The sequence below is a fragment of the Pleurodeles waltl genome, chromosome 6 (assembly GCF_031143425.1).
Source record: "Pleurodeles waltl isolate 20211129_DDA chromosome 6, aPleWal1.hap1.20221129, whole genome shotgun sequence".
Lineage (NCBI taxonomy): Eukaryota > Metazoa > Chordata > Amphibia > Caudata > Salamandridae > Pleurodeles > Pleurodeles waltl.
Window position 1 is genome coordinate 1,659,348,215 of NC_090445.1, and position 25,580 is coordinate 1,659,373,794.

At 43.0% G+C, this 25,580-nt stretch overlaps 1 protein-coding gene across 2 annotated transcripts in view; it reads left to right on the plus strand.

Moving 5' to 3' along the window:
- Positions 1 to 25,580, plus strand: part of AGPAT2 (1-acylglycerol-3-phosphate O-acyltransferase 2) — a 294,568-nt gene that overhangs the window by 58,506 nt on the left and 210,482 nt on the right. For both annotated transcript variants that reach the window (XM_069241593.1, XM_069241595.1), the window contains exon 2: positions 21,372 to 21,505. In XM_069241593.1, coding sequence (XP_069097694.1) covers positions 21,372 to 21,505 — 134 coding nt within the window. The remainder of the gene's footprint in view (positions 1 to 21,371; positions 21,506 to 25,580) is intronic.

The following is a 25,580-nucleotide window of genomic DNA, read 5'->3' on the forward strand; positions in this document are numbered from 1 at the left end:
AGCCTGGCACCTCGGCACCACCTCCTCAGAACATTCCTGGACCTGGAAAGACTCCAGCTGAAGAAAATGGCCCGGCTGGAGGAAAGAGAAATCTTGACTTATTCTGGAAGAAGAGGACTCAGAGTCCTTATGGCCTTGAGGGGTGGAACTACTCTCCATAAATCAGTTGGTTTACTTTCTGTTTGCCTGCTCTCGGGACACAAGAAAAGTACTATTCTATACTCAGAGAGGACCCAGCTGATCATGGAGTAATGGACCCTGTACAATCAATGGCTGGAGAGAAATCCATTGTCTAGAAGCCTACCCTGAGGACATGGCGATTGACAGACTGACCTCAACAAAATTTTCCAGAAGCTGGAGAGAAGTAGGATGAAGGGCCTTATTTTGAATTTGTCAGATGAGCTACTCCGTCCGACCATGCCTAGCATATTATAAGTGCCATACCCTATAATGCACTTTTAATACTCTGCAGACAGGCTATCTGCCATGTTTGTGATGGAATATCCAATTGGCCAAACTCTAATTGAGACCCTTAGTATTTTCCTCCACCTCCAGAGGACCAGGACAAATGTGCTAATTCTTACACTGGTAGGTCACAACCAAATAGAGCAAGAAATACAACTTAGTCGCAGTCAGAGCTTTTTGCTGTGCTGAAAACGGATTCTATGTGATCTTAGAGTGAAGGTATCAAGTCATGTAGAGCCCTGCTCTGCTACAGCTTCCAGCCATACCCACTGGAGTATTATGAGAACCAAAAGAGTGACTAAGGGCCAGATGTAGCAAAGGGTTTTACCCATTCTGTGTCTATGGGAAAATGTGTTCGTACATATGGCCCTAAGTCCAAAGGTAAAACTTGGACCAGGGTGAGGCTGTAAATCCGTCTGACTCACGAAGCGACCTATGTAGTTACAAGCTTCATTCTACTTGGAGGTTTTGATTCACTCTCCAACAGCTTTGGTGGGAGCTTGACAACAACATACCCGACTTGGAGAGACCCTAGCCAACCATAGCTTTTGGCCTTGCCCTGTTGATGGATTTTGACTTTCTTTTCAGAGACTGAGTCAGAAGATAAAAACTTTGACTGGGAGGACCCGCTTGGTATATCTACCCTTGCTCCATCTCAGTCTGCCTGAAATTGCTCTGGGTTCTAGATCAGCTGTGAACTGTTTTTTATCAATGGTGCTTAACTTTATTTCTTGCAGCTTTGTGTCGTAACACTTTCAAAAAATCCTATTTCTGGATCCATTTAATCATTTTTTATGATCTCTCAGTCTTTTTGTTTATTAAGGCGGTGATTCTAACCGCGGCGGGCGGCGGTCGCCGCCCGCCATGCCGTTACCGCCAAATGACCGCACCGCGGTCACAAGACCGCGGCGGCAATTCTGGCTTTCCCGCTGTGCTGGCGGGCGACCGCCAAAAGGCCGCCCGCCAACACAGCGGGAAAGACCCAGCAACAATGAAGCCGGCTCCGAATGGAGCCAGCGGAGTTGCTGGAGTGCGACGGGTGCAGTAGCACCCGTAGCAAATTTCAGTGTCTGCTAAGCAGACACTGAAATACATTTTGGGGCCCTCTTACGGGGGCCCCTGCAGTGCCCATGCCATTGGCATGGGCACTGCAGGGGCCCCCAGGGGCCCCGCGGCACCCCCTACCGCCATCCTGTTCCTGGCAGGAGACCCGCCAGGAACAGGATGGCGGTAGGGGGTGTCAGAATCCCCATGGCGGCGGCAAGGGCAGCGGAAAGTCGGCGGTACACCGCCGACTTTCCGTTTCTGGCCGCGGCTGAACCGCCGCGGTCAGAATGCCCAGCGGTGCACCGCCAGCCTGTTGGCGGTGCTACCGCGGTCATTCGCCCTGGCGGTTTTTACCGCCAGGGTTAGAATGACCACCTACATTTTTTGCTATTTTGAAATATTGGTTTAGAAAATGCATTGGATTGTTTTTTTTATTTTACATTTTTGGTACTTGAAATTAACATGCATGTTCTTCTGTCACCTATTTGATAGGCAGCCTTGGAAAGTCGCAGGCCAAACCCAGGCAATAAATTGATATATTATGAGCAGGTAGAGTAATTAGATTGTACTGTAGTATGAAGCTAGTATAACATTATTAAGTGTGCCACAACTAGAATTACAGTCCTCAGCTTTTGGCTCCGCACTCTGTACTTGGACCTTTGGTATCATGAGGGTACAAGGCTCAGCATCGTCTGTCTGAGGTCAAAGTACATGCCATGCTTTCAAGAAAATTACCTTTACTATTTGCATTGGATTCCTTTATGATTGCATTCTTGTGCCATCTACTGAGATACTGCACAGTGAAAGGCAATTTCTAAAGCACTTTGGAAAGCACCTAAGTCATGTTCTTGGAACTTTCAAAGCTGCAATCTATAGCGCATCCATTTGAGAAAAGGCTATCATTGTCCTTTTTAAAAGTAAGAGGTGCCTACCCTTACAATATGTTTACTTTATTGTCCTTATGAATTGCAAAAAAGCCTTTCTGCGTGCTGAAAAAGTGTCCGTCTCTTTAACTTTCTTCTGTTGCACAATACCCTTCACCCAATCACCAAACAGATAAGCATATTTTATATGAAGTTGCCTTCCACTTTGTGCTCACACCAGGGCTTTATGTGGTGCAGGTTCCTCTGGGATTCAGACGTGGCAGTAACTAACAGCTGTAAGAAATTGGGTTGTTGGTTGACAGTGGTGGGAGCCCTGGTCAAACGGCAATCACAGTTCTTGTTGGGGTGAGGCACAACCCAACCCGTGCTCAACTCTCTGGTGGCTTGGCACAGAGCAGTCAGGCCTAACTTAAAGGCAATGTGTAAACTATTTGTGCCACACTTCAAATAGCAATTCATTGAAAACCACTACACAAAAATGATCCCACACTGTTAGTAAAATTGAGCTTTTTTAATAAATGAGACCAAAAGAACAAAAATATAAGCATTAGAACTGGAAATATGCAGTTTTAAAGATTTTAGGGAAAACAGCACCAAAAAGCACAATGTGCCAACTATGGATATCTGGTCGTGGCAGACCAGGTCAAAGTCACAAGTTCAGGCCTACTGCAAAGGACAGCGGGTCCGGCACAGGTACTAAGGCCCACTAAACAAAGTCCCTCAAATCCTGGTTTACAGAGCGTTCCATAGATCTGCGTTCAAAATGTGTTGCACAGCTGAAGCAATGCATTGTTTCCAAGGTGGGGCGAGTAGGCAATGCAAGGTCCTGCATCATCATCGAGAATTCTGTGGATAAGGGCTTACAGTGCAAAGTCCGATGTCGAGGATGCATCGCACAATCAGGCGATTCATTGGTTCCGAAGAGCTGTGAGGCTGCGATGCAGAGCCGGGCATCATCGCTGAGGCTGCCGCCAACAAGGGATGCAAGCTTCCTTTGCCGAGGATGCATTGCGCAGCTGTGGTCCTGAACAAGCTGTGGGCTTCGGAGGCGATGTGGGTCTTTGCAATGGGTCCAAACCACGCAGAAGCGGAGGTTCATCGATTCTGCTCAGGATTGCGCCATGCAGCAGAAGAGATGCGTCGGTTCTGCTGGATCCACAGACGCAAAGCCCCTTATGCCCACTTGCAAAGGTCCAGGACTTAGCAGGATAGAACCACAGATGGCACAGTCAAGGTTGTTGGGCCCTTCTGTCCCTGAGGCTCAAGTTAAGAGGCCATCCCATTAGCCCTTGGTACATGGCAACAAAAAAACCTGATTAGGGCCGCACACTCCCCTGTACTTCCAAATTATACTAAATGGTGCTCAAACACAGGAAAACATATTTGTTGCCCAATATGTACACTGAAATAAGAGAAAACTTACGTCAGTAAATGCATATATATAAAAAAAAAACTCCTGTGGATCACTCAGAAACTGACATAGTTTGTAAGTCTTAAGTTGTTTCGATACAATTAATTCATGTAAGTTCTAAATTAGTTTGAACCATCATAGAGTCAATATAATATTATATTCAATGAATTGGATGTGGCAAGGACATATATCAAATATTTAATACATACTAGATAAAACTTACAAGGAAAATTGACAATGAAACACAAAAATCAATTATTCAAAGTCTATAATAATACAATCCACATTTAAGCAACTCAGTCCATCCAATATATTTCATTTGTCTGCTTGTAGATCAGAGATTTCATCTCCTAATATAGTCAATCCAAGGAAGATGTTGCTTGTAATCATAGGAATCAACTTAATAGAATCTCCGGACCAGCCGACACGTGTTTCGTTCAAAATATGGACTTTATCAAGGCTGATTAAAATGATAACATATATAGCAATCAAAATATAATTCACAAATAACCAATGTATTGGCAAACGTGATCAGTTAATCACCCATCAAACTGTGCTGAAAACATAGACCAAACCACATAACCCAGTAAACACCGCAAAATAGATTTTGGTCAATATTCTCATATTTCTTGGTTGGAGCAGGTTAGACAGCATCATATTAAGAATGGTAAATATTGGAAAAAGATATATTCTTTATTTTAATTTATGATACAATGAACATTCACCAATAGGCGAGGGATACCTATTTTCCAGCATTTGAGAATTATTGTTACATGTTTTCCGCCCGCCACTTTTGACTTTAAGGGTATTTTATGAAGCATTAATATTGTCCGATATGTTTTATTTTCTTCCAAGATGGCGCCCGTATTTTCCACGAGCGGGCTTACGATGCCCGTTTTCAGTTTCTTCTTCCCATGTAAACGCGTTGTCCTTTGTCCGCAGTTTTTTTTTTTTCCTCTTCTTTTTATATAAGGGGTCTACACGATGAGTAATAAACTGCTGCTCGTCCTTTCTCTGAATAAGACGACGGATCGTAAGGGATCCTTTTTGAACATTATGAGGTAATGGATATGACAGGTTCCTTTTTTTCCAAGATGGCGCCCGCATTTTCCACAAGCGAGCTAACAATGCCCTTTTTCAGTTTCTTCTTCTTTTTTGAATGCATAGTCCTTTGCCCTATGTTTGTTTTTTGCCCTTTTTTGTATATAAGGGGCTTATACGGAGAGCAACAAACTGCTTCTTGTTTATTTTCCAAATACGATGATGGATCGTTAAGGACCCCTTTGCACCTTATGAGGTAATGGATAGGACGATACATAAACCTGTTGATTTAGTCACTGAGTGTAGAAATGCTACAATTAGCTTAAATAATTACATATTTTACCGCTACATACTTTTATCAATATGCGGGTTTACTTATACCTTTAGCATACCGTAACAGAGTCTCTTCGTATTTTTACTTTGGATACGGTTAGACAGTTTAAACGGATACTGTGTAATGATAACATTTGTTTTGAATACTGGATACTATGTGTCGACTTTATGGAGCCTCGGTGACCAAAGAAAGTTTTGTACTAACTCCTTCAATCTTTTGACAATTTTTTCTTAGAACAAATTGACATGGGATCGATTAAATTGCCCTGGAGATGACTGATTCCGTGAATGTTCTTAGTATACTGATAGCCTTATGGAGATAAAGTCTTACTGGTACTGATTGATTTGTATGTATAGGTCAGTGGCTTCAGGTTGCTTGAGTTTTGGCTTTTGCTCATTACTTTTATGGATTTGAGACAGATTCTAATTTCTGTTTATATATGTGGGAGATTTTCAGGAACTTTTTGGGATAAAAGCTCATATATAAAAAGTACTCATTGCATCTTTCAAAATTCTGATTGCTTTGGAACTTCGAGGACTATTACTTTGCATGTATATGTACACAGATGGCCGTTGGTTTACTAAGCTATTGTTTATGAGTTTCAAATTACTAGTTTCATTAATTGTAAATACTTGCACTTTGGGTTGACTTCACACTTGCAGTGTTTACTGGGTTATGTGGCTCGGTCTATGTTTTCAGCACAGTTTGATGGGTGATTAATTGATCACGTTTGCCAATACATTGGTTATTTGTGAATTATATTTTGATTGCTATATATGTTATCATTTTAATCAGCCTTGATAAAGTCCATATTTTGTACGAAACACGTGTCGGCTGGTCCGGAGATTCTATTAAGTTGATTCCTATGATTACAAGCAACATCTTCCTTGGATGGACTATATTAGGAGATGAAATCTCTGATCTACAAGCAGACAAATGAAATATATTGGACGGACTGAGATGCTTAAATGTGGATTGTTTTATTATAGACTTTGAATAATTGATATTTGTGTTTCGGTGTCAATTTTCCTTGTATGTTTTATCTAGTATGTATTAAATATTTGATATATGTCCTTGCCACATCCAATTCATAGAATATAATATTATATTGACTCTATGGTGGTTCAAACTAATTTAGAACTTACATGAATTAATTGTATCGAAACAACTTAAGACTTACAAACTATGTCAGTTTCTGAGTGATCCATAGGAGGTTTTTTATATATATGCAATTAGCCCTTGGAGTTACTTTGAAGTCCTGGGCTCAACAGGTGCAGGTCCAGTCCTTCTCACCCAGGCTAGAGGATAGCAGGCAGAAAGTCAGTGCAGTAGGGCAGCAGTTCCTTTAGAGCAGCAGTCCAGCAGAGTGGCAGTTCTTTTAGCAGGAGTGCAGTCCTTCTTCCTGGCAGAGTATCCACAGGTCCAGAAGTGTACTGAAGAGCTGGTGTCTGACGTCCATTAATTATACCGATTTGTGCCTTTGAAGTGGGAGAAGCTTCTAGAGGCATGCCTTTGAATTGCACCAGTGCCCTGCTCTCCCTGCCCTGGCTCCTAACTAATGACAGTAGGTATGCAGCCCTTTGTGTGGAGGCAGGACACAGTCTATTCAGGAGGAATACACAAAGCCCAACTATCAACTACACAAAGTCATGTGACCCAGAGACAGAGTGAAGGCCCCAAATCACTAGGCAGGAAAATACCAGCTTTCTAAAGTGCCATTTTCCGAAATTGTAATTTAAAAAAACAACTTCATCATAACTAAGGATTTTTCATTACAGTTCCAAAGACATCAAACATGAAGAAGTCACCTGCTCCCATTTGGAAATTACAGCTTATTAAATATAATAAGGTATCTCCCATGTTATCCTATGGGTGAGGTAGGCCCTGCAGTAGTGCAAAGGAATTTAAGAGTTTTTCACTACGACAACATTTAAAACTACTTTTTATATACATCGCACCTGCCGTGTTGACTGTCTAGGGCCTACTCTAGAGGTGACTTATAGGTATTAAAAAGGAAGACTTGGGCCTGGCAAAAGTTTTCTTTCCCAGGTTGAACTGGCAGTTTAAACTTGCACACACAGGCTGCAATGGCAGGCTGGAGTCCTGTTTCTGCCATGTTTCAAGGAGAGAGCACAAGCACTTTAGCACTGGTTAGCAGTGGTACTGTGCGCAGAGTCCTAAGGCCAGCAAAAACAAAGTCAGCAAAGCAGGAGGCCTGAAGGCAAAAGGTTAAGGAGAAAGCCAAGGATAACAGCTATTTAAATGGGTCCCTAGCAGGCCCTTTATAGATATTCTTAACTTTACATGCACAAAATTGCTAGATTTCTGAACAGTGACTGTGAAAACTTATTAAGGTATTCCATGTCAGCAATGTAGTTCCTGTTTACATTTCACATTTCAACATATATTGCATTCCTTAGAGCGTTTGCTTTTTCCAGAATTTCTGATCTTTTAGGTTTTTTATTGGTGCATTTAAAGACTCTTGTGTTGTGCATACTTTGAACTAAGTCATCTCTAGGTAACTTAGTGAGTTTAGATTTTTGGTAGGCGTAAGTGACTGCCCCGATTGAGCATCTGGGGTCGAGGCTGAAGACGAAACGCGTTTTTCAGTGACTCGAACTTCTCAGGCTTTGCTGATTAATCTTCCATCTGTTGCAGCAAAAAGTTGTGCAATGCACCGTCGACTTTGCCCTCATTTTACCCGTAGGACTGGTGGGGGTGTAACAAAAACCTCTATGCTCAGATTATGTCGATCATCTTCTGGGTGACTGGAGGATGGGGTGGGGCCCAGAGGGCGGGGCTTCCCTTTGACTTCCCTTCACTTACACTTCTTTGTCTCACGGGAAAAACACGTCAGTGTAGGTGGGGAGAGCTGGTGAGTCACGCGGTTACACTCTCAACTGTATTATGGCCTGACATTTAGAAATGAAAACTCACTGGGGGAAAAACACGTTAGTAGGATGTGTCGAAGCTTATCTCCCTCGTACATTAGACAGAAAAACTGCTAACAGTGGTGACTAAAATATAATCGTTTTCTTTTGCTTTAAATGTGACATTTCAGCGTTTCTAATGCACTTATATGTAGCATTGCACTGTCTTGAGGGTGACACTTTCAGTGACATTTTAAAGCAAGTTGAACAAAAGGTATATATATGTTAGAATAATTTCAGAAATTATGAACTTTGTGCATTACATGGGACTTGAATGGGCATTAAACAGATTCTAACACAGCTAGTCTAGTAGTGAAATATATCTTTCTTGTTTAGTGCGTCGTTATCAGACTATGGGCGCTTTTCCGTGGTTTCAACTGAATTGGATTGTATTACTTATAAGCAGCAGTAATTAAGTGCGTGTGCTTGGGAATGGGTGGGTGCATATGTGCATGCTTGGAATGGATGTGTGTGAGTGAGTATGCAAGTGGATGGGTGAGTATGAGTATGTGTGTGTGTGTGCATATAGCCCACCCCACTGCTTAGGCACATTACAGGCTGCCACTGGTTGTTGATCTGTGATATCAGCCTCTCCAGTCCAGGGAATCCTTTCACTGATTCGGGCGCTTCTTTGCTTCATGTTCCATGGCCAAACCTAGAGGTGTGTGCTGAAGAGGGCAATAAACTTTCTTTATCAGCGCGCATACCTCCCGAGCAGGGTAAGTCTCATTGTGATGGGCAGGCCATACAGCAGCAAGCATATGTGCACTGGTTCAAACCACTCGGTGCCAACGATATGTAACAAAAAGGACAAGCATTCCAAAGGAAACATCGCCCCCATACCAATAGTCCGGACCCTTGAGATTGCTGGCAAAGCATACCAGGAATGATTGGACAAAGTGTCCTCTGTATATGTTGTGGATTCTTTAAAGTTGCAGACCTCCAAATGATGTGATTCTTTCGCACCCATGATCCATTAGCTAACTAAATAACTTGTTTTCTGCCTTGGGAAAACCCGACTAAGGCCTACTGATTTAGGTGTAGTGGTAATTACAGCATGGCAGGGTACCGACTAGTCTGATCACAACTTTAAAAAAAACAACTGGCATTTATCATATGTGCTACGTACTGCATGTTTATGATCCACGTGCTCTATTGCATGCACTATTTACAGCACGTTATAATTCCCACATATGTGAAAGAAAATGCATGTGATAAATAACACCTTGGTACAATTATAAAGAGTTATTTGAAAATCATTGGAAAACACCACCTTAAAGTATTGCCAGCCAAAACAAGTTGATAACAAATCCTGAATGTGTAGGGGAAGAAAGAAAAACTGTAAAGACCAACACAATATTGCAAAAGCCATGCACTATTTGAGCTGGGGAAAAAAAGTACAGTCATGCACACATACCTGCTTATAGGACCAAACCTACATAAACAGCTTTGGACAGGTGAGGCTCTCACAGATTGATTACAGTAGCTCACACTTCCAGGACGTAGAAACCACCAGGGATGCAGCCTGCTAGGCCTTCATAGTGTGCTGTGTCGATCCATGTTCTGCTGTGATAAACCATACAGCCTGAAGATGAAAACCGGGCCACCAGTGAATGACCTCAAATGGTGCAGCAACACAGGATGAAAGCCCGGATTGACAGAGTAAGTTTGGAACCCATAAACATGAGTCAGTTTTAGATGTAGAGGATATACTGGCACAATAACGGCACCATATGCTACATATTTTCATCATTACGGATACCATGGATCCCAAAAAGGGGATCCACTGCTTCTAGGGTGACCACCCGTCCGTAAATTTCACGGACTGTCCGTAATTTCGCCCTGCCGTCCGTTGTCCGTGATGAAAGCTTTAACGGCATTTGTCCGTAATTTTAGCCTTTCACCTAAAGGGCAACGGAGGCAGGGCGAAATTACAGCAGAGGAGTTTCCCCAGCTGGGTTGGAAGGCAGGGGGTCTCCTGTGCTCTGAGGGAGGGAGGGGCAGACAGATAACAAAAGGCTTTCTTGCCAGGGGGTCTCCTTCCCTAAAGACATGCAAATGTGGGCAACTGGTAAATCTGCAAATACAAAGGGGCTTGAAAACCTGCATTGACTTTACTAAAAGGAGTCACTTGAAGTTTTCTGGTGGCAAAGATATTTCTTTCAGAGAGCTATTGTAATGGTTTTCCAAGGTGAGCTGTGGAGTGTGTGGTTTTAATGGCATGTTATAAATTTTTTTTAGCACTAGGTATAAACTGTATATTATTCAAATCTGGATTTGAGAAGCACTTTTTTTTTTAACCGAAATGTATTTGCGCATTTTGTAGCAGCCTTTATTATGATGTAATTGTATTTTTTACAGTTCTTTCAGGTACTTCGGTACCTCTAAGTACTAACAAACATTGGCAACGCAATAGGTCTCATCTACGAAAGAGTTATTGGCTTTGCTAATGTGTTTTAGCCATTAGCCATGTTATGCACCAGAGTAGCTGCAGTTCAGCATGGCTTAAAGTTAGTGGCATAGTGGTGTGGAGTGGAGTAGAGTAGCATAGGAGCAGTGGCGTAGAGCCCAGTGGTGCAAAGTACAGTGCTGTGGGGTACAGTGCAGTTGTTTAGAGTGCTTTAGCATAGAGTGCAGTGGTTTAGAGTGCAGTGGCATGGAGTGGCATGGGACAGAGTAGAGTGGCATAGAGTGCAGTGGAGTAGAGTGGCATACAATAGAGTGGCAGAGAGAGCAGTAGTGTAGAGTGGTGCAGTGGCATAGATTGCAGAGTAGACTCACGTTGCAGGGAGTGCAGTGGTGTAGTGTAGAGTGGTGCAAAGTAGGGCAAAGTGCTGTAGAGTGGAGTGATGCAGAGTAGAGTGGCATAGAGTGCAGTGGCATAGAATGCAGTAGTACATAGTACATTGGTGTATAGTACGGTGGTGGAGAGTGCAACACTGCAGAGTAGAGTGTCAGTGCAGTGATGCTGTGTGGAGTAGAGTGGCACAGAGCAGTGGCGTAGAGTACAGTGGTACAGAGTAGAGGGCAGTGGCGTACAGTGCAGTTGTTTAGAGTGCATTGGCGCAGTGTACAGTGGCATAGAGTGGCATGGGGTAGAGTTACATAGAGTGCAGTGGAGTAGAGTGGCATACAATAGAGTAGCAGAGAGTGCAGTAATGCAGAGTGGTGCAGTGTCATAGAGTGCAGAGTAGACTCATGTGGCATAGAGTGTAGTGGTGTAGAGTGGTGCAGAGTGGAGTATTGTAGAGTAGTGTAGAGTAGAGTATAGTGCCTAGAGTGCAGTGGTGTAGAGTGCAGAGTTGCAGAGTAGAGTGTCAGTGCAGTGGTGTAGAGTGGTACAGAGAACAGTGGCATAGAGTACAGTGGTGCAGAGTAAAGGGCAGTGCAGTTGTTTAGAGTGCACTGGTGTAGAGTGCAGTTGCATAGAGTGGCATTGGGCAGAGTAGAGTGCCATAGAATGCAGTGGAATAGAGTATATTGGTGCAAAATGCAGTAGTACAGGGCAGAGTGGTGTAGAGTATAGTGGCGGCCAGAGCAGTGTTGCAGAGTGTCAGCTTGCAGTGGTGTAGAGGGCATTGAACTAGAGTGCAGTGGTCAGAGTTGCATAGAGTACAGTGGCGTAGAATAGATTGTCTCAGAGTAGAGTGCAGTTGCATAGAGTGGAGAGGTGCAGGGTAGAGTGCAGTGGCATAGAATGCAGTGGCACAGAGTGCAGTGGCATAAAGTAGATTATTTACCAATAGAGTGAGGTGGCTTAGAGTGGAGAAGTGCAGGTTAGAGTGGAGGTGCATAAAGTGGCATAGAGTGTGATGGCATAGAGTAAAGTAGTGTAGAGTGCCGTGGCATAGAGTGCAGAGGTGCAGAGTAGATTAGAATGATGTACAGTGTATTGATGTAGAGTGCAGGGGCATAGAGTTGAGTGTTACAGAGGAAAGTGCATTAGCTTAGAGTGCAGTGGCGTACAGTGCAGCGTTGCAGAGTGGCAGAGAGTAGAGTTGTGCGGATTAGATTGGTGTTGCCTAGACTGGAGTGGTATGGCGTGCAGACGAGCAGAGCGCAGTGGTGTAGAGAGGCGTAAAGTGCAGTGGCTTAGAGTAGAGTAGTACAGAGTAGAGTAGAGAGGCATAGTGTGAAGTAGGATAGAGAGCAGTGGCATAATGTGGAGTGGTTCCGAATGGAGAAGAGTGCAGTGGCATGGAGTGGAGTAAAGTGGAGGGATCCAGAGTAGGGTGCAGTGGTGCGGAGTGGTGCAGAGCAGAGTGGAGTGGAGCATGCATGGTGTGGTAACACACTGCCATTACAGACAACACATTTTTGATTGAAATGACCATTACATTTACACAGATATACAGTTTTTCAAATCAAACTATATTGTGCACAGACGATGATGTGTGGAAATTGCATCACCTAATGCAATGATTTGTTTTAATCATGTAAAGGTATTTGTTTCCAGCACAGTTCAGAATTAACAAAAATGTGCTTGATTTGTACTTCTAATTCTGATATATTCTGAAGTCTATTTAAATGTTGTCATGTGATAGAAAAAACTCTTTCCTAACCCCAGTATCCAGCAAGATTGGCGCATAAATCCTCTCACTTTGAAGTCAGAGAAAGGAAAGTAAACACTAAGTTCCCACCGAAGACAGAGCAGCGTGACATTTGACTTTGTTCTTTGAATGCACAGCAAATATGGTAAGATAAGAACAAGATTTACAGGCCTGTTTACAGAAAGGGAGCACTCAGCAGGATACTGTAAACAAGGTTTTGGCAAGGGAAGGGACGAAGACCTGGAGTGGTTTCCATGCTGCAGGATAGGTCTGAACACCCATTCCATCAGTTTGCCACCATTTCCTATGGTACAGAGCTTCTGGCGCACCTCTTGTAGGGTTAGTGCTAGGTGGCAGACATGAAATAGGGCATTTAATGATTATTTAAGGTGGTTGTAAGTAAGGAGTTGACCGGGGTGAAGATGGTAGTCTGCCACAAGGGTTTGGAAATTTAGTAGCTCACTGTTCAGAAACAAAGTTCCCAATTTTAAGACACCTGCAACATGCCACTGATAGAGTTGCTCTGAGCACAGCCATCCTGTGCGAGTGGGAAGGCTTAGCAAAGGTAGTGCAGGAGCATAGGGTTTCTTCGTGTCAGTGAGTTTACAGGTTCTGACAAGGCAAGAGAAAGCCGTGCATGATAACCCCGGATGGTGATCCGTAGAGTGGTCAGTAGGAAACAATGAGCAGTGCATTAAGCCTTCCTTAAAAGCCTTTACTGGTAAACCCCATCTCATGCAGGGGGTGGGCAGAAAGCCAGTGAGCCACCCATTGGACATCTGCAGCTGAATAAAAGCATTCTAAGTCCAGAAGAACTAATCCACCGGCAGTCACGGGTAGCTTTAGAGTGGAAAGAGCTCCTGATTGCGCCGCAGCGACCAAATCAGATGTGTTTCATGTCTGAAGAAGGAATGAAGGACGAGCAGGGGAAGGTTTGGAAAATAATACTCTCAGTGGGGTAGCACACCATCTTCACTAGTGCCACGTGGCCTTTACAGAAAGCAGAAGAGAAGACCAGAAAGCAAACTAGGCTTGGAGGGACCGTTCGCTCTGCCGAGATTTTCATCCTGGAAATCAGTGTAAGAATGGTAGATATTAATCACTAGGTATCAAAAGGTAACTGGTTCCCAGTTCAATCTGAGATCTAATTGTGTATGAAGGCGAAAACAGTGCCATATGTTAAAGAAACACTAATTAAAATTTTAAATTAGTAAATTTTGTTTGTGCAATTTACATCCCAAATATTTTGAAGATTCTATGTGTACTTGACACTTAGGGATAACCCCGATCTCTAGTTTGGCTTTTGCTCAATTTCAAAACCATATAAAGACATGGACTAAGCGGGCAATTGCCTTGCACAACCTTGCAAGGGGTCTGGCCCCTGCTCACCCTTCACAAGCACTAACAGCGAACCATCGCACCAGAAGAGTTTGCCAAGGTGGATGGGTGTTGATTGTCAACCACTTGACAGTGCCCATTCTGTTTCGCTCCTGTGTGCAGACAACTCCCCAGGTACCCAATACCTTCAAATAGTCTTGGTGGACCCATCTTGTCTGATTTTAGGAATCGTCCCACCTTGTTCTTCTCTTCTTTATTTATCCAGTTGTTAGCAACAACCCTTTGAATTACTTGCCGTGGTCCCCCCTTTTGATCTCGATTTCATCCTACTTTTTTATTATCTTTGATTGGTAGTCCGGGCTCCCATTTCTAAGATAAATGTAGAGTCCCAAACATACACTCTAGTGCAGTGAAACTACAGACAAGTTATGGGTACATCACAGACTGTCACCCACACCATTTGCCCTGCCTCTTTAAAAAAAATTAGGTTGAAAGTCCATGGGCGGTTGGGGTAAGCCAGATGTTTTTGTTCAATTTGTTTAAACTAACATAAGGTTAATTACCTTAATGTTTCCCAAACTGTTTGCCAGGGGTTTTGAAATGTTCAGAAACATAATCAAAATGTTGCTGTTACTTTCTCTTCAGGAAAGATCGGGTAGATTTGGGTAGGGGTGATGGCCTTGCTGTGAAGGGCATTAATTTACTACTGAACAAGGACGTAATGTGACACCTGAATGTAGTACACCAGGAGGCACTCACAAAAGGTCCACAGTGAATAGTGCTATGTTAAAAAAGAGTAAATAAATGCACTGACAACATAGTGAGGCATGGCCTCTCTTGCGTGTGTCTGTAAAACTGATGTATGTTCTTGAATTTTTGTCCTGAATTTTGACCCTTTGTCCTGAATTTTTGTCCTGAATTTTGACCCTTTGTCCTGAATTTTTTACAGTCCTGCCCAGAATTTGCCTCAGTGCCAGGTGGTCACCCTACTGCTATCCCCATACCTGACTAATGAAAATGCTAGCAGTGCTGGAATTCTTAGCAGCAGGGACAACACAGTGGATTTTAGGATTGGTGCATTGCTTTTCTCAGTCAGCCTTTTGCAAAATACTCTGCTAAGTGATGGGTGTTTTGCAGAAAAGTGGGCAGTATATTTTTCCCCTTTCACAATCACACAGCCAGTGGCAGCAAAGCAAAACCCTATGCTACAGCAGGATTTCCTGACGTAGTAGGTCAATTGACTACACTCATATACACCTCGTGGCTCACATAGGCAGGAACAAGGATGCCACAACCATAAAATTAAGAACACTGTTAATGTGCAAATGCTATGTAGAACAGACTTGGTGTATACTGAACCGATTAATTTGATGCTCTGGATCATATCACAATACCATGATCCTGTGTGCAACATTACTCCTGCTTGGTGACACATCACCCTCAACATACTGAGCAGACAAATCAACCCAAAACATTATCATTAATGTAGTCATATGTTAATACATGTCAGCAATACCATTAAGGAGTTAGTAGCCCCTATGACAGCACATACCTGAATCAATGTATATATCTGTAACAAATGACATTGATGACTTGTGATAATGATCAACATTCTCAGGCAATTTGTTTTTGAAGCAGAGAACTACCAGCACTGAAATTCTGGAAGTATAAAAGATGCATCTGATGATTTATTTAGCTGTGTACTTGGTCCTCTCTGTGGCCAAAACAAGAAGCTAGCTATGCAAATAAAGAATACGGAAATTGGGCTTTCTTGCCATCTTCAAATGCTGATTTAGATATAAAATACTTTACCCAGACTGCATCAGCTCCTCCCAACCTTGCGCAGCTCGCTTAAATTCTGACTATGTCTAAGTTTTGGAACATGCTTTTAATTTTCCCAACATCATGTGGGCATGTTGATAAAATATTGATTATGTGTATTATCTGCTTCCACAAGCATGTTCTTGTTTGTTTTTTTGGTGTCATCTTCAGCATGAGATGGCAAATTAGAAATCCATAATGTGTTACCATCTCCTTGTTCAGGACCTCCAGCTGAGGGTCCATAAACTTGCACTTCTGTTCCCTGCTTGCTTCCATGATAGAAGAGTTTGACAGGTCTCTGCTTAAGGTGACTTTGTGACATCAGAGAATGACAATGGATTCTGTTTGTCTTGTTTCAAGGTGATTTGTCCATTCAAAATGAATGTCTGCTCAGTCCCAAACAGGAAGGAACTGTTGGTGTGCTTTGGAGCTATTGTGAGGTTCTTCTGTATGTTGCTAGGGCTGTTTTTGCTCTCTATGATTAATTTTCTCACTTCAGGAACTTCCAGTGACAGAAAATCTGTATTCACCCTGTGTGCAAGTTTGGCAGTTTTTGCCACCAAACTCCTTAACAAGGCCTATGCGAGAGGCATCAGCGGTGACTTCTATCCTTGAGCAAAAGATGTACCTTTGGTAATGGAAATCTTGTGTTTTGAGAGCTACCACCTCCATCACCCCATGGCATGTTGTCTGCAAAGTACGAACAACGTGAACTGCCTCCAAGTCAGAAGACAAGATAAGATGGAGTACATACATTTAGACAGTTGATTTCTTCCCACTACAGCAATTCACGTCACTTTAGTGACATACAGAGAAGAGCAAAGGCTCTACTCATTTGCATGGAGAAACTGTCTGCAATTAAGGACTATTTTGTGAAGCATGAATCAATAAAACATTAATAATTTGCTTACCTTTTTTTTTTTTTTACATTGCATTGCTTTCACAAGTCTCACTGAAATTCCAAAACAAAAAGGTGTGTATGTGAAGGAAGAATAAGGAAAAGAGGACCTTATGTGCCGTCATCACTTGCATACATAGAATTTGAGTATTTTACCCAGACTGCAACAATTGCACCCCAACCTTCCATCTGACCCCTTACTCTTTATGTAATGAGTTGATAGACGTATCAAATATATATGTATACTTAAATATATAGCCAGATAGATAGATAATTGCAAAACAGAAAAAATGGCATTTACCCGAACTGTTGATGTTGATTCGTAACAGTTATTGTGTCTGTTATCCCAGGGATGAAGCTGATACAAGACATGCCTAAAGGGACAGTGGGCTGCTCTCTGGGCTGGATGGACTAGAGATCTTCAGCCCCTCCAGGTAGAATGGGTCAAAGCTCCTGCCTCATAAGTCGGTTTATTTGAACTTAATCATGTGCATCTTAATCTAAGCAGAATGTTAACTTTGCATCCTTTCGGAGAGGAAGGAGTAGACAGGAATAGGACAGGTGAAAGTGCTTCTGTTGCTCTTCATAAATAGAGACACGTTAGCAGAGCTTCCAAAGTTCACCCGTATTTCCAAATATCCTCTACATGTTTACTTCCTTTTCTTTCAGTGTTAGATTTCCAGTTTGAAGAGAAAGCTAAGTAATTCATTGACCTATTCCATGTTAACTTAACTGGGCACATGTCTGGACTTCTTTATAAATATCCTATGAGGAATTCCCACCTTGAGGTGATGACTTGGTGGTGGTGGGGGGCATTTTTTCCATCGCCAAATTATTCCATATTGTCTGCAACCAAGTCCGGAGATTGGCGAGTCACCTTTCCTTCTTTGTCCACCTAAGTCTAATTTGACAGCCATTGCAATGTGCATAAGGAGTCTGTGTTGTCATTAAGTACCCACCGGAGGGACACCCCTCATTCCCAAGAATATGTACTTCGGACCCTCGAGTATCATAAAGCTCAGATCCTTTCCTGTAAATGCGGTTTTCCCGCAAGCGAAAGGCTGGTGGAAGGGGGTGCTCTGGGGCACCCCCGGGGGCCCCTGCACAGCCCAGGCACCTGGCATGGGCAGTGCAAGGGCTCCCGTGCACAGCCCTGTCACGCAGGTCACTGCCTGATTTACGGGCAGTGATCTGCGCGAAGGGTGCTGCTGCACCCGCCACACTGCAGCATTGACGACGGCTACATGTGGAGCTGTCGGCAATGTCCTGGCCCAGCATTCCGCTGGGCCGGCTGGTGGAAACACTGCTTCCGCCCGGTGGAATGTTGTTTATACGGCTGGTGGGGTCTCAGTGAGGCTGGCTGTCTATGTTTAGACCACCAGCATGAACACGGTGGGGAATCCCGCCGTGTTCATAATGACCCCTGTAGTCTCTCTCCACCTACAACGTTGATCCGAGATTGATGTTTATATGCAGTGTTTCTTTGAAAGTGCTTGACGCTAACCCCTCATTATTTGGTTAGAAATGTCTTGTTTGTGATGCACATGGAATTTTTGAAATATTTATTGTTGGTTCCTATCGTGAACCTAGCCACACTTCCCACTTGCTTATGTCTCCTGGTTTTCACTTTCATGTATGGTAAGGCTGTGGTTGCTTGGCATGGTCATGTTTAGTGAACATCCCTTATAAGCTGTTGTCTCACTGGTGTCCATTCTGTTATTGACATAGTGCACAGCCCAGTGATGTAAAATCTCGTGTTCCTGAAGCCACAATTGTCTCTTGCATATTGCCTATTTCAAAAGATTATATTTTTCCTTGATGAAAGCTCTCCCATTGTGTCACAACCACTTACCTTCCGATCAATGTATTCTGTTTTTCTTGCAATGTCTTGTGCTCCACCTTTGGTACGCCCAGCAGAAGGTAACCATATGCTAAATACGGAATGTAAAGCTTTAGTTTTGCACACAAGCAAGGCGTCCATCGATATGCTGTACCGTCTAGCTGATTATGTCTTAGTCTAGAGCAGGGAATTGGTCTTTAGCAAATTCAAAGTCAGCAGTGCTGCTCTTCTAAGCAGTCTTGCCACGGGGACTTATTGAGCTTCACAAAAGGTTGTTATAGGGCTCATAGCTGTTGCTAGCACTGCCCTCACCCTTATCCATACGGGCTTATCTGTGAACAGGACAGGCGACTTGGTTTTTGTGGGTAGGTAACACACCAGCATCCCTAGCTGATGCTGGATGGATGTAGAAGCACCTAACAGGATTAGAGAATGGAGCAGGACATTGAGCCTGCCGTAACCTTCTAGGTCTGTACCCACAGAGTATAACTACTGGAGTGGAACAGACCCTCCAGAGTGCATGCACTTCTTCAGAACACACCTGCTCATACTCTTGAGAACAATGTCATGGATGACTTACGCCAAAGAGCTCTTATTGCTGTCAGTACTTGGGATCTGGAAATGGTTCCATCCTAGGAAAAGTGGCATTATTTCTTCCACCTGCATCTATTGACTCCTTCACCCCTACGTCCTCCTTTCCTCCTCTCGTTAAACAAAAAGATGCTTCAGATTCCCCTTTTCACTTTGCTGAATTGTGCCCAAAAAGGAGTTAGTGGACTTGTAATGATTATTCTTGCTCTATAGACATGAGAGTTGCATTAGAGGCCCAAAGCCACTAATCCATGTGTGAACTAAGAGCATGTATGAGGATAAAAAAAATACTCTGAAGGGACGCCCCTCATTATAACACTATTTTAAAAATCAACAGTGTAGCTGCAGTGCAAAGGAAGGAGAAAAGGAATGTTGTTGATTAATTCAGGAGCCTTGGTTCCCCTCCAAAGTCCATTTATAACGAATGCAGAATTGCCATAACATTCTGCAGGTGTAGTAATCTAATGCCCACATTCCTGCTGGTACCTAACAATGAGAGGAAGCATTGTTCTTGATATATTATATCTTTGGTGCCTTCCGACGGGGCTGTATGACCCCTGGCACTTTAATTTAGGAGTGCCCTGCTCTGTGTAGCATGGTATCCCTGGTGACAATTATCTTTGTTTTATTATTATCGCTACAGAAGCAACCCATGTATACCTAGAGCTGATAGGGTATACAGTAACCATAAAGCAACAAGTTTCCTCTAGGTTTCTCTTAACAACATGAATATTGGAAAGTTCGTAGATTGTAGGGTGACCAGATTTTGAGGAGCAAAAACCGGGACAGGGCAGACATAAAAGAAGGTCTAACGAATTTACACTCACTTTTTATATCTGGCCTGTCCCGTTTTTTTGCGTAGCTTTGTGAATGTGTGTCTATACATGTGTGTGTTTACATATATATATATATACATACATACACACACACACACATTTACAAGATCACACATATAAAATTAGTTATGGCTTGACCTCCCACCCTGCACCCCCAACCCGCCCCCACCCACCTCTCTGCTTCCCACTCCATCTCTCTGCTGGGAGCAGACAGGGGACTGTGTTGCCTGACAGGAACAGATAAATTAATTCTTGCATACTTTGTTAATGCTAAAAGAGAGCATAGCTTTAATTTATGCTTCTCTAGATAATCTGACCTTTGTCCCAAAAACCCGGACATTTTTGTAATGATCTGACCTCTGTCCCAAAAACCGGGACATTTGTTTAAAATTAAGAGAAGCGTCGGGACACCGGGACAGTCCTCTGAAAACCGGGACTGTCCGGGGATATCCGGGACGTCTGGTCACACTAGTACAGTGGTCTTCAAACTTTTTAATGCCGCGCCCCCTCAGTTGAAAAATACAAATCTTGTTGGGGCCGGGACACCCTTGCTACGAAACTGGAGGCCCCCCTGCAAAGTACGTGGAGGGGGCCCTGCGGACTCAATCAGGCCAGGTGATGTGCTGAGGGGACACCCCCTTGGAGCTCGGCCTCGCCGCCCCCCCTCACAGTGGTTGCTGCGGGGCCTTTGTTACGCCACTGCCGCTCATGTGCACACCCTTGTCTTTTTATGGCTGCCGTTCCAAAGCAGAACTGAAGCTTTTGTGCTGCGCATAGTAAGAAGGGTTAACATCATACCAAAGTGTGTCTATTATGTACATCCTTAACATGGACATCAGAGTTGACGTAGTGTGTATTTCAGGTTAATTTCTCTGTGTAATCATAAAAGATTTTACAAGGAGTTTGGTATCACGTTTTTTTCAAAAGTCCGTTAGAGAGTACGTAGCTTGCAAGGAACAATGTTGTGTGTTGGCATGGGCGTTGTATTGTGATACCTAATATCGCAACACAAAGAATGCAGTACATTGTCAGCAGCGTGATGGTTGAATTGAAAGGCGTGTGAGACAGAGAGTGTCACAAAACAAATGGTTTGGCGAATATATGTCCATTTACAGTTTATTTAAATTATACTTAAAACTCATGGTAAACAAGAGTCTACCATCCTGCCACGTTTTCGTTTCTGACAGACAATTTGAATGGGTTGCGCCGTAAATTGTCCTTCTGCTCAGCCGTGGCAAATGTGACGTTCACATATGAATATAATGAATTATTTAGAAAAACAGAGAGTGGATGCCTCCTGTTGCGGCCAGGTGTAAAGAAAATGATTGTGCTACAATAGAAGCAGACAGCCGAACAGTAACCATTCATCCATCCATCTTTTGCAGTATCATCAGCTCCTTCGTGAGGACCATGAAGTACGTCTACGGTTTGAGATTCGAGGTGAAAGGCTTGGAGAATTTTCAGATCGATGGGCCGTGTGTCATCATCTCCAATCACCAGAGCATCCTCGACATGATGGGTAAGGATTTATCTACTGGGCTTGAGCAGTTGTTTCTGACAATTCACTTAGACGCCACCAACCAGCAGGTGTCTGGTCACATCAAGGCGTGTTGACTCATTGGTGCTCTGTGATCATCATGGCTGTTTTACAGTGTTTGATTCTGAAAGCACCTTCCCATGTCTCTTCAAGCAGAATGTCTCCATGAAGGATGATCTCACTGGATAGTGAGCATGGCAAATAATTGACATGGTTTTAGGCCCCCTGTGCCCAGAAACAATTTACTTTGTATACTGCGCCTAATAAATATGCAAATAAATGCATCTCATTGATAGTTTTATTTGGTTACAGCACAATACTGCTGGCACTTTATTGATAAACGTGTCAATTCACATGCTGGCTCAATCATTTGCGGTGGCGCTTCAGGTGATCATGCAGAGACCAAAGGCTTTCTTTCATCTCTGACGCGTACTTCCCTATCACTAGTAGTTAGTTGTAAGGGAGAGAGGTCTAGCTTTTACCATGGCGTGTTTATCAGAAGAGAGAACATTTGAATGTCATTCTTTTGGACTGCCAGATGCTCAGATGACATTCACAAAATACAGGTATACACCCTAGCACCCTTGTCCTCGTCGTGGACTCATAAGGGTAGTTTTGGGCCGTTATATTTCACTTTCTTTCAGTCAAAGGACACTGACTGATATCACAGTCAATGCTACCATACGTTATGTTAAAGTATGCTCCCTATAATGTTTTTGACGAAAATTGTATTTACACCTGAAACATAACATTGCAGTAACAAATCATTTAAAATCGGACACATATCTTCTGTATAGAGTGTTACCACAGTTATTCTGCGGTGGAACCTAGGTCTCCACAGCATAAAACACGAGGAAAAAATTCTAAGGGTAATTGGAAGGATTTGGACCAAAAACACTGAAATCCATGCTGCTTACCTCTCACTCTAATCCCACGACTATGTTTAACAGTACTTCTGTAAGGGTTCCCCATTTGTTTGTAATTTTGAAGGCATCCTTTTGCCCGGTGCTTAATTTGCAACTGAATAAGTGCCTGGGCCAGTGAATGTCTGGGTTCCCGAATAGCAAGACTGTCGTGTCTTGATTTCACCTCTTGGCTCTTTCAGCCACCACCACATACTCCCCGCTGTTTGTCGCAGTACTTCAAGGTCTTTTTCATCCCTTTCTCGCTGTTTTTGTCTTTCTCATTCATGCTTCTCATCCCTTTTGTTTTTTTCTCTCTTTCTCTCAACCACCTGCTCAAATTAAGCACTGCCTCAGAATTCAGCCTCTCTAGAGGAAGACATTTGATAATCATACCTCTTGGCCAGCCACTCAGATGGGGAGAGCTGCTAGCTTCCAGTTTTATGCAGTGTCTGTTTGTGCAGGTATCAGCCCCTGACGCATGCTTCCCTAGAATAGCAAATTCCTGCCAAATCATCCAATGTATGTAACAAGCGTACCGTAGATGAGGGCATAACCCGCTAGTCCATTACCTTTTAGAGAGACTCAATTACTTCTTTCAAAACACTTGATTAAATACACAACCACATACCATATGAAAAAATGATTAGTTTTCAGATTGGCACCTTAAGCTTAAAGGGGAGGAATTTCTACTCACTTTTCACAGCCTTACCTGAATCTGTGTAGATATATTTTTTTATTTGAGTAAGTCTTTATTGGAATTTTTAGTAAAAGTACAAAAAAATAAAAGAAGGAACATATTACACATTGTACATGTTGGGTACCTCCTTCAGAGACACGAGGTATCTCTCTAATCCCCCTCTGTCAGTTTGCTTTCATCTACTCCGAACCTGCACATAGGATGGGAACGTGTCTGGAGATTAAATAGATAAGGAATTGTAAAGTTTAGAAATCTTTTTTGTAACTAAGTACCCTCATTCTTAGCTTAACTTCTGCGGATTGAAGACTGCAATTTCATTAGAGCCCTCCAGGTAAGAGTACAAAGCATGCTACTACTGTGAGTATGGAAAGAAAGGTCAAACTCTTATTGGAGATCTGCAAAGGACCAAAGCTGCGATTTGAATTAGTATATCTTTTAATTGGCTGATTCCTACCGCATCCCAACTGGAACAAGCATTGGCAAATCCTATAGTGCTAGTATATATATGAGCTATTGGCTTTGCCAATATATTTTAGCCATGTTGTACACCAGCGTGGCTCCTGTTCATCCTGGCTAAAAGTTAGTGGCATAGAGTGTTGTGGAGTGGAGTGGTGTAGAGTGTCATGAAGTGGCGTGGAGTGGAGAGGAGGATTATAGAGTGGAATAGAGTGAAGAGGAGTTTTGTGGTGTGTTATAGAGTGGATTGGGGGAGAGTGGAATGTGGTAGAGTGGAGTGAGGTAGAGTGGAGTGGCGTAGAGTGGAAGGGCATAGGGTGGAGTGCAGTGTCGTAGAGTAGAGGGCTGTGAAGTGTGGGCGGGGGCATAGAGTGGCGTGGAGTGAAGCGGTATAGATTGGAGGGGCGTATAGTAGAGTGAAGTAAAGTGTTAAGTGGAGTGGTGCAAAGTGGTGTATAATGTTGTGGAGGAGTGTAGATTGGTGGGACGTAGAAGAGAGTGGAGTAAAGTGTTGTAGATTGGAGGGGCATGGAGCAGAGGAGAGTAGAGTAGAGAGTCTCTCAGTGGAGGGGTGTAGAGTGGAGGCCTTTAGAGTGTTGTAGAGTGGATTGGTCTAGAGTGTCTTAGAGTGGAGGGGCATAGAAGGGAGTTGAGTGGAGTATTGTACAGTGGAGTGGTGTAGAGTTCTGGAGGGGAGCAGAGTGGCTTAAAGTTAAACGGCATATAGTGGAGTCTCGTTGAGTGGAGTGAGGTAGAGTGGAGTCGGGTACAGTGTCATAGAGTGGCATTGAGTAGAGTGGTGTAGTGTAGAGTGGATTTGCATAGAGTGACGTAGAGTGGAGTGGTGTAGAGTATACATGGTGCAGTAGTTCACTGTCAATAAAATCAAAACATTTTCAATTGAAATGTCCATTATATTTACACAGACATAACGTTTTTCTGATAAAACTATACAGCGCACAAATGATAATATGTGAAAATGGCATCACCTAGTGTATTGATTTGTTTTGATCATATTAAAATATTTGTTTCTAGCACACTTCAGAATTACAAAAAAGTGCTTCATTTATGCTTTTTTAATTCTTATATATTCTAAAATATTTGCACAGTTAATTTATAGACATTTAAATTTTGTTGTGTGCTAGAAAAAGCCTTTCCTTTCACACCGCCAGATTGTCACATAAATCCTCTCAATTTGAAGTTAGAAAAAGAAAAGTAAACACCAAGCTCTCTCAGCAGACAGATCCTGACATTTCGCCTTTGTATTTGAATGCACAGCAAATTTGACAAGATAATACCACATTTAAAGGCCTTTTTAAAGAAAGTGAGCACTCATGAAAGAATGCAGTATACAGGCAATGCTCTACAGGAGGGACAAAGACATGTTGGACAGCCTTAAACTAATGAAGCCAGCAAACACAAAGCAAGCAAATGTGAGTTACTAACCACAAAGCCACTGACCAGCACCGGGCAGAATGTATTCTTAGGTCAACTTTCAGAATGTCCCGAAGAACTCTTTCGCAAACCAGACAGCTATGTTGTCTGGTAGGCTTTGACCTAAAAACCTTGAATGGCATACATCCCTAGGTCATGCCTCCCAACCCAAAAGAATGTTTCACTTCTAAGCTTGCCTTTCGACTAAATGACCCAGAAAAACGTCTTCCAAACCTCACAAACAAAGTTGGTAATACTGGATGCAAAATGGGAAAGTCAGCTCTGATGTAGGTTATGCACGAGCAAAAAACTTGCACATCATCAATATTTCAGTGGCATGTGCTGGGTCATCTTCTGTTGCCTAATCCACTAAGTTACACCCATTTATGTGAATTTTGTAGTAGGCGAGACTGTCTGTCATAACAATGCCCCCATTCTAAGAAGATTTAAAGCATTTGGCCATTGCAGTGCGTGAGGTCTTGGTTTCCCACGTGAAGCACCTTACAAGTGCATTGATCTTTCTGAAGAAAGCGGGTTGGATATGTAAGTGGTAGTTTTGTAGGGC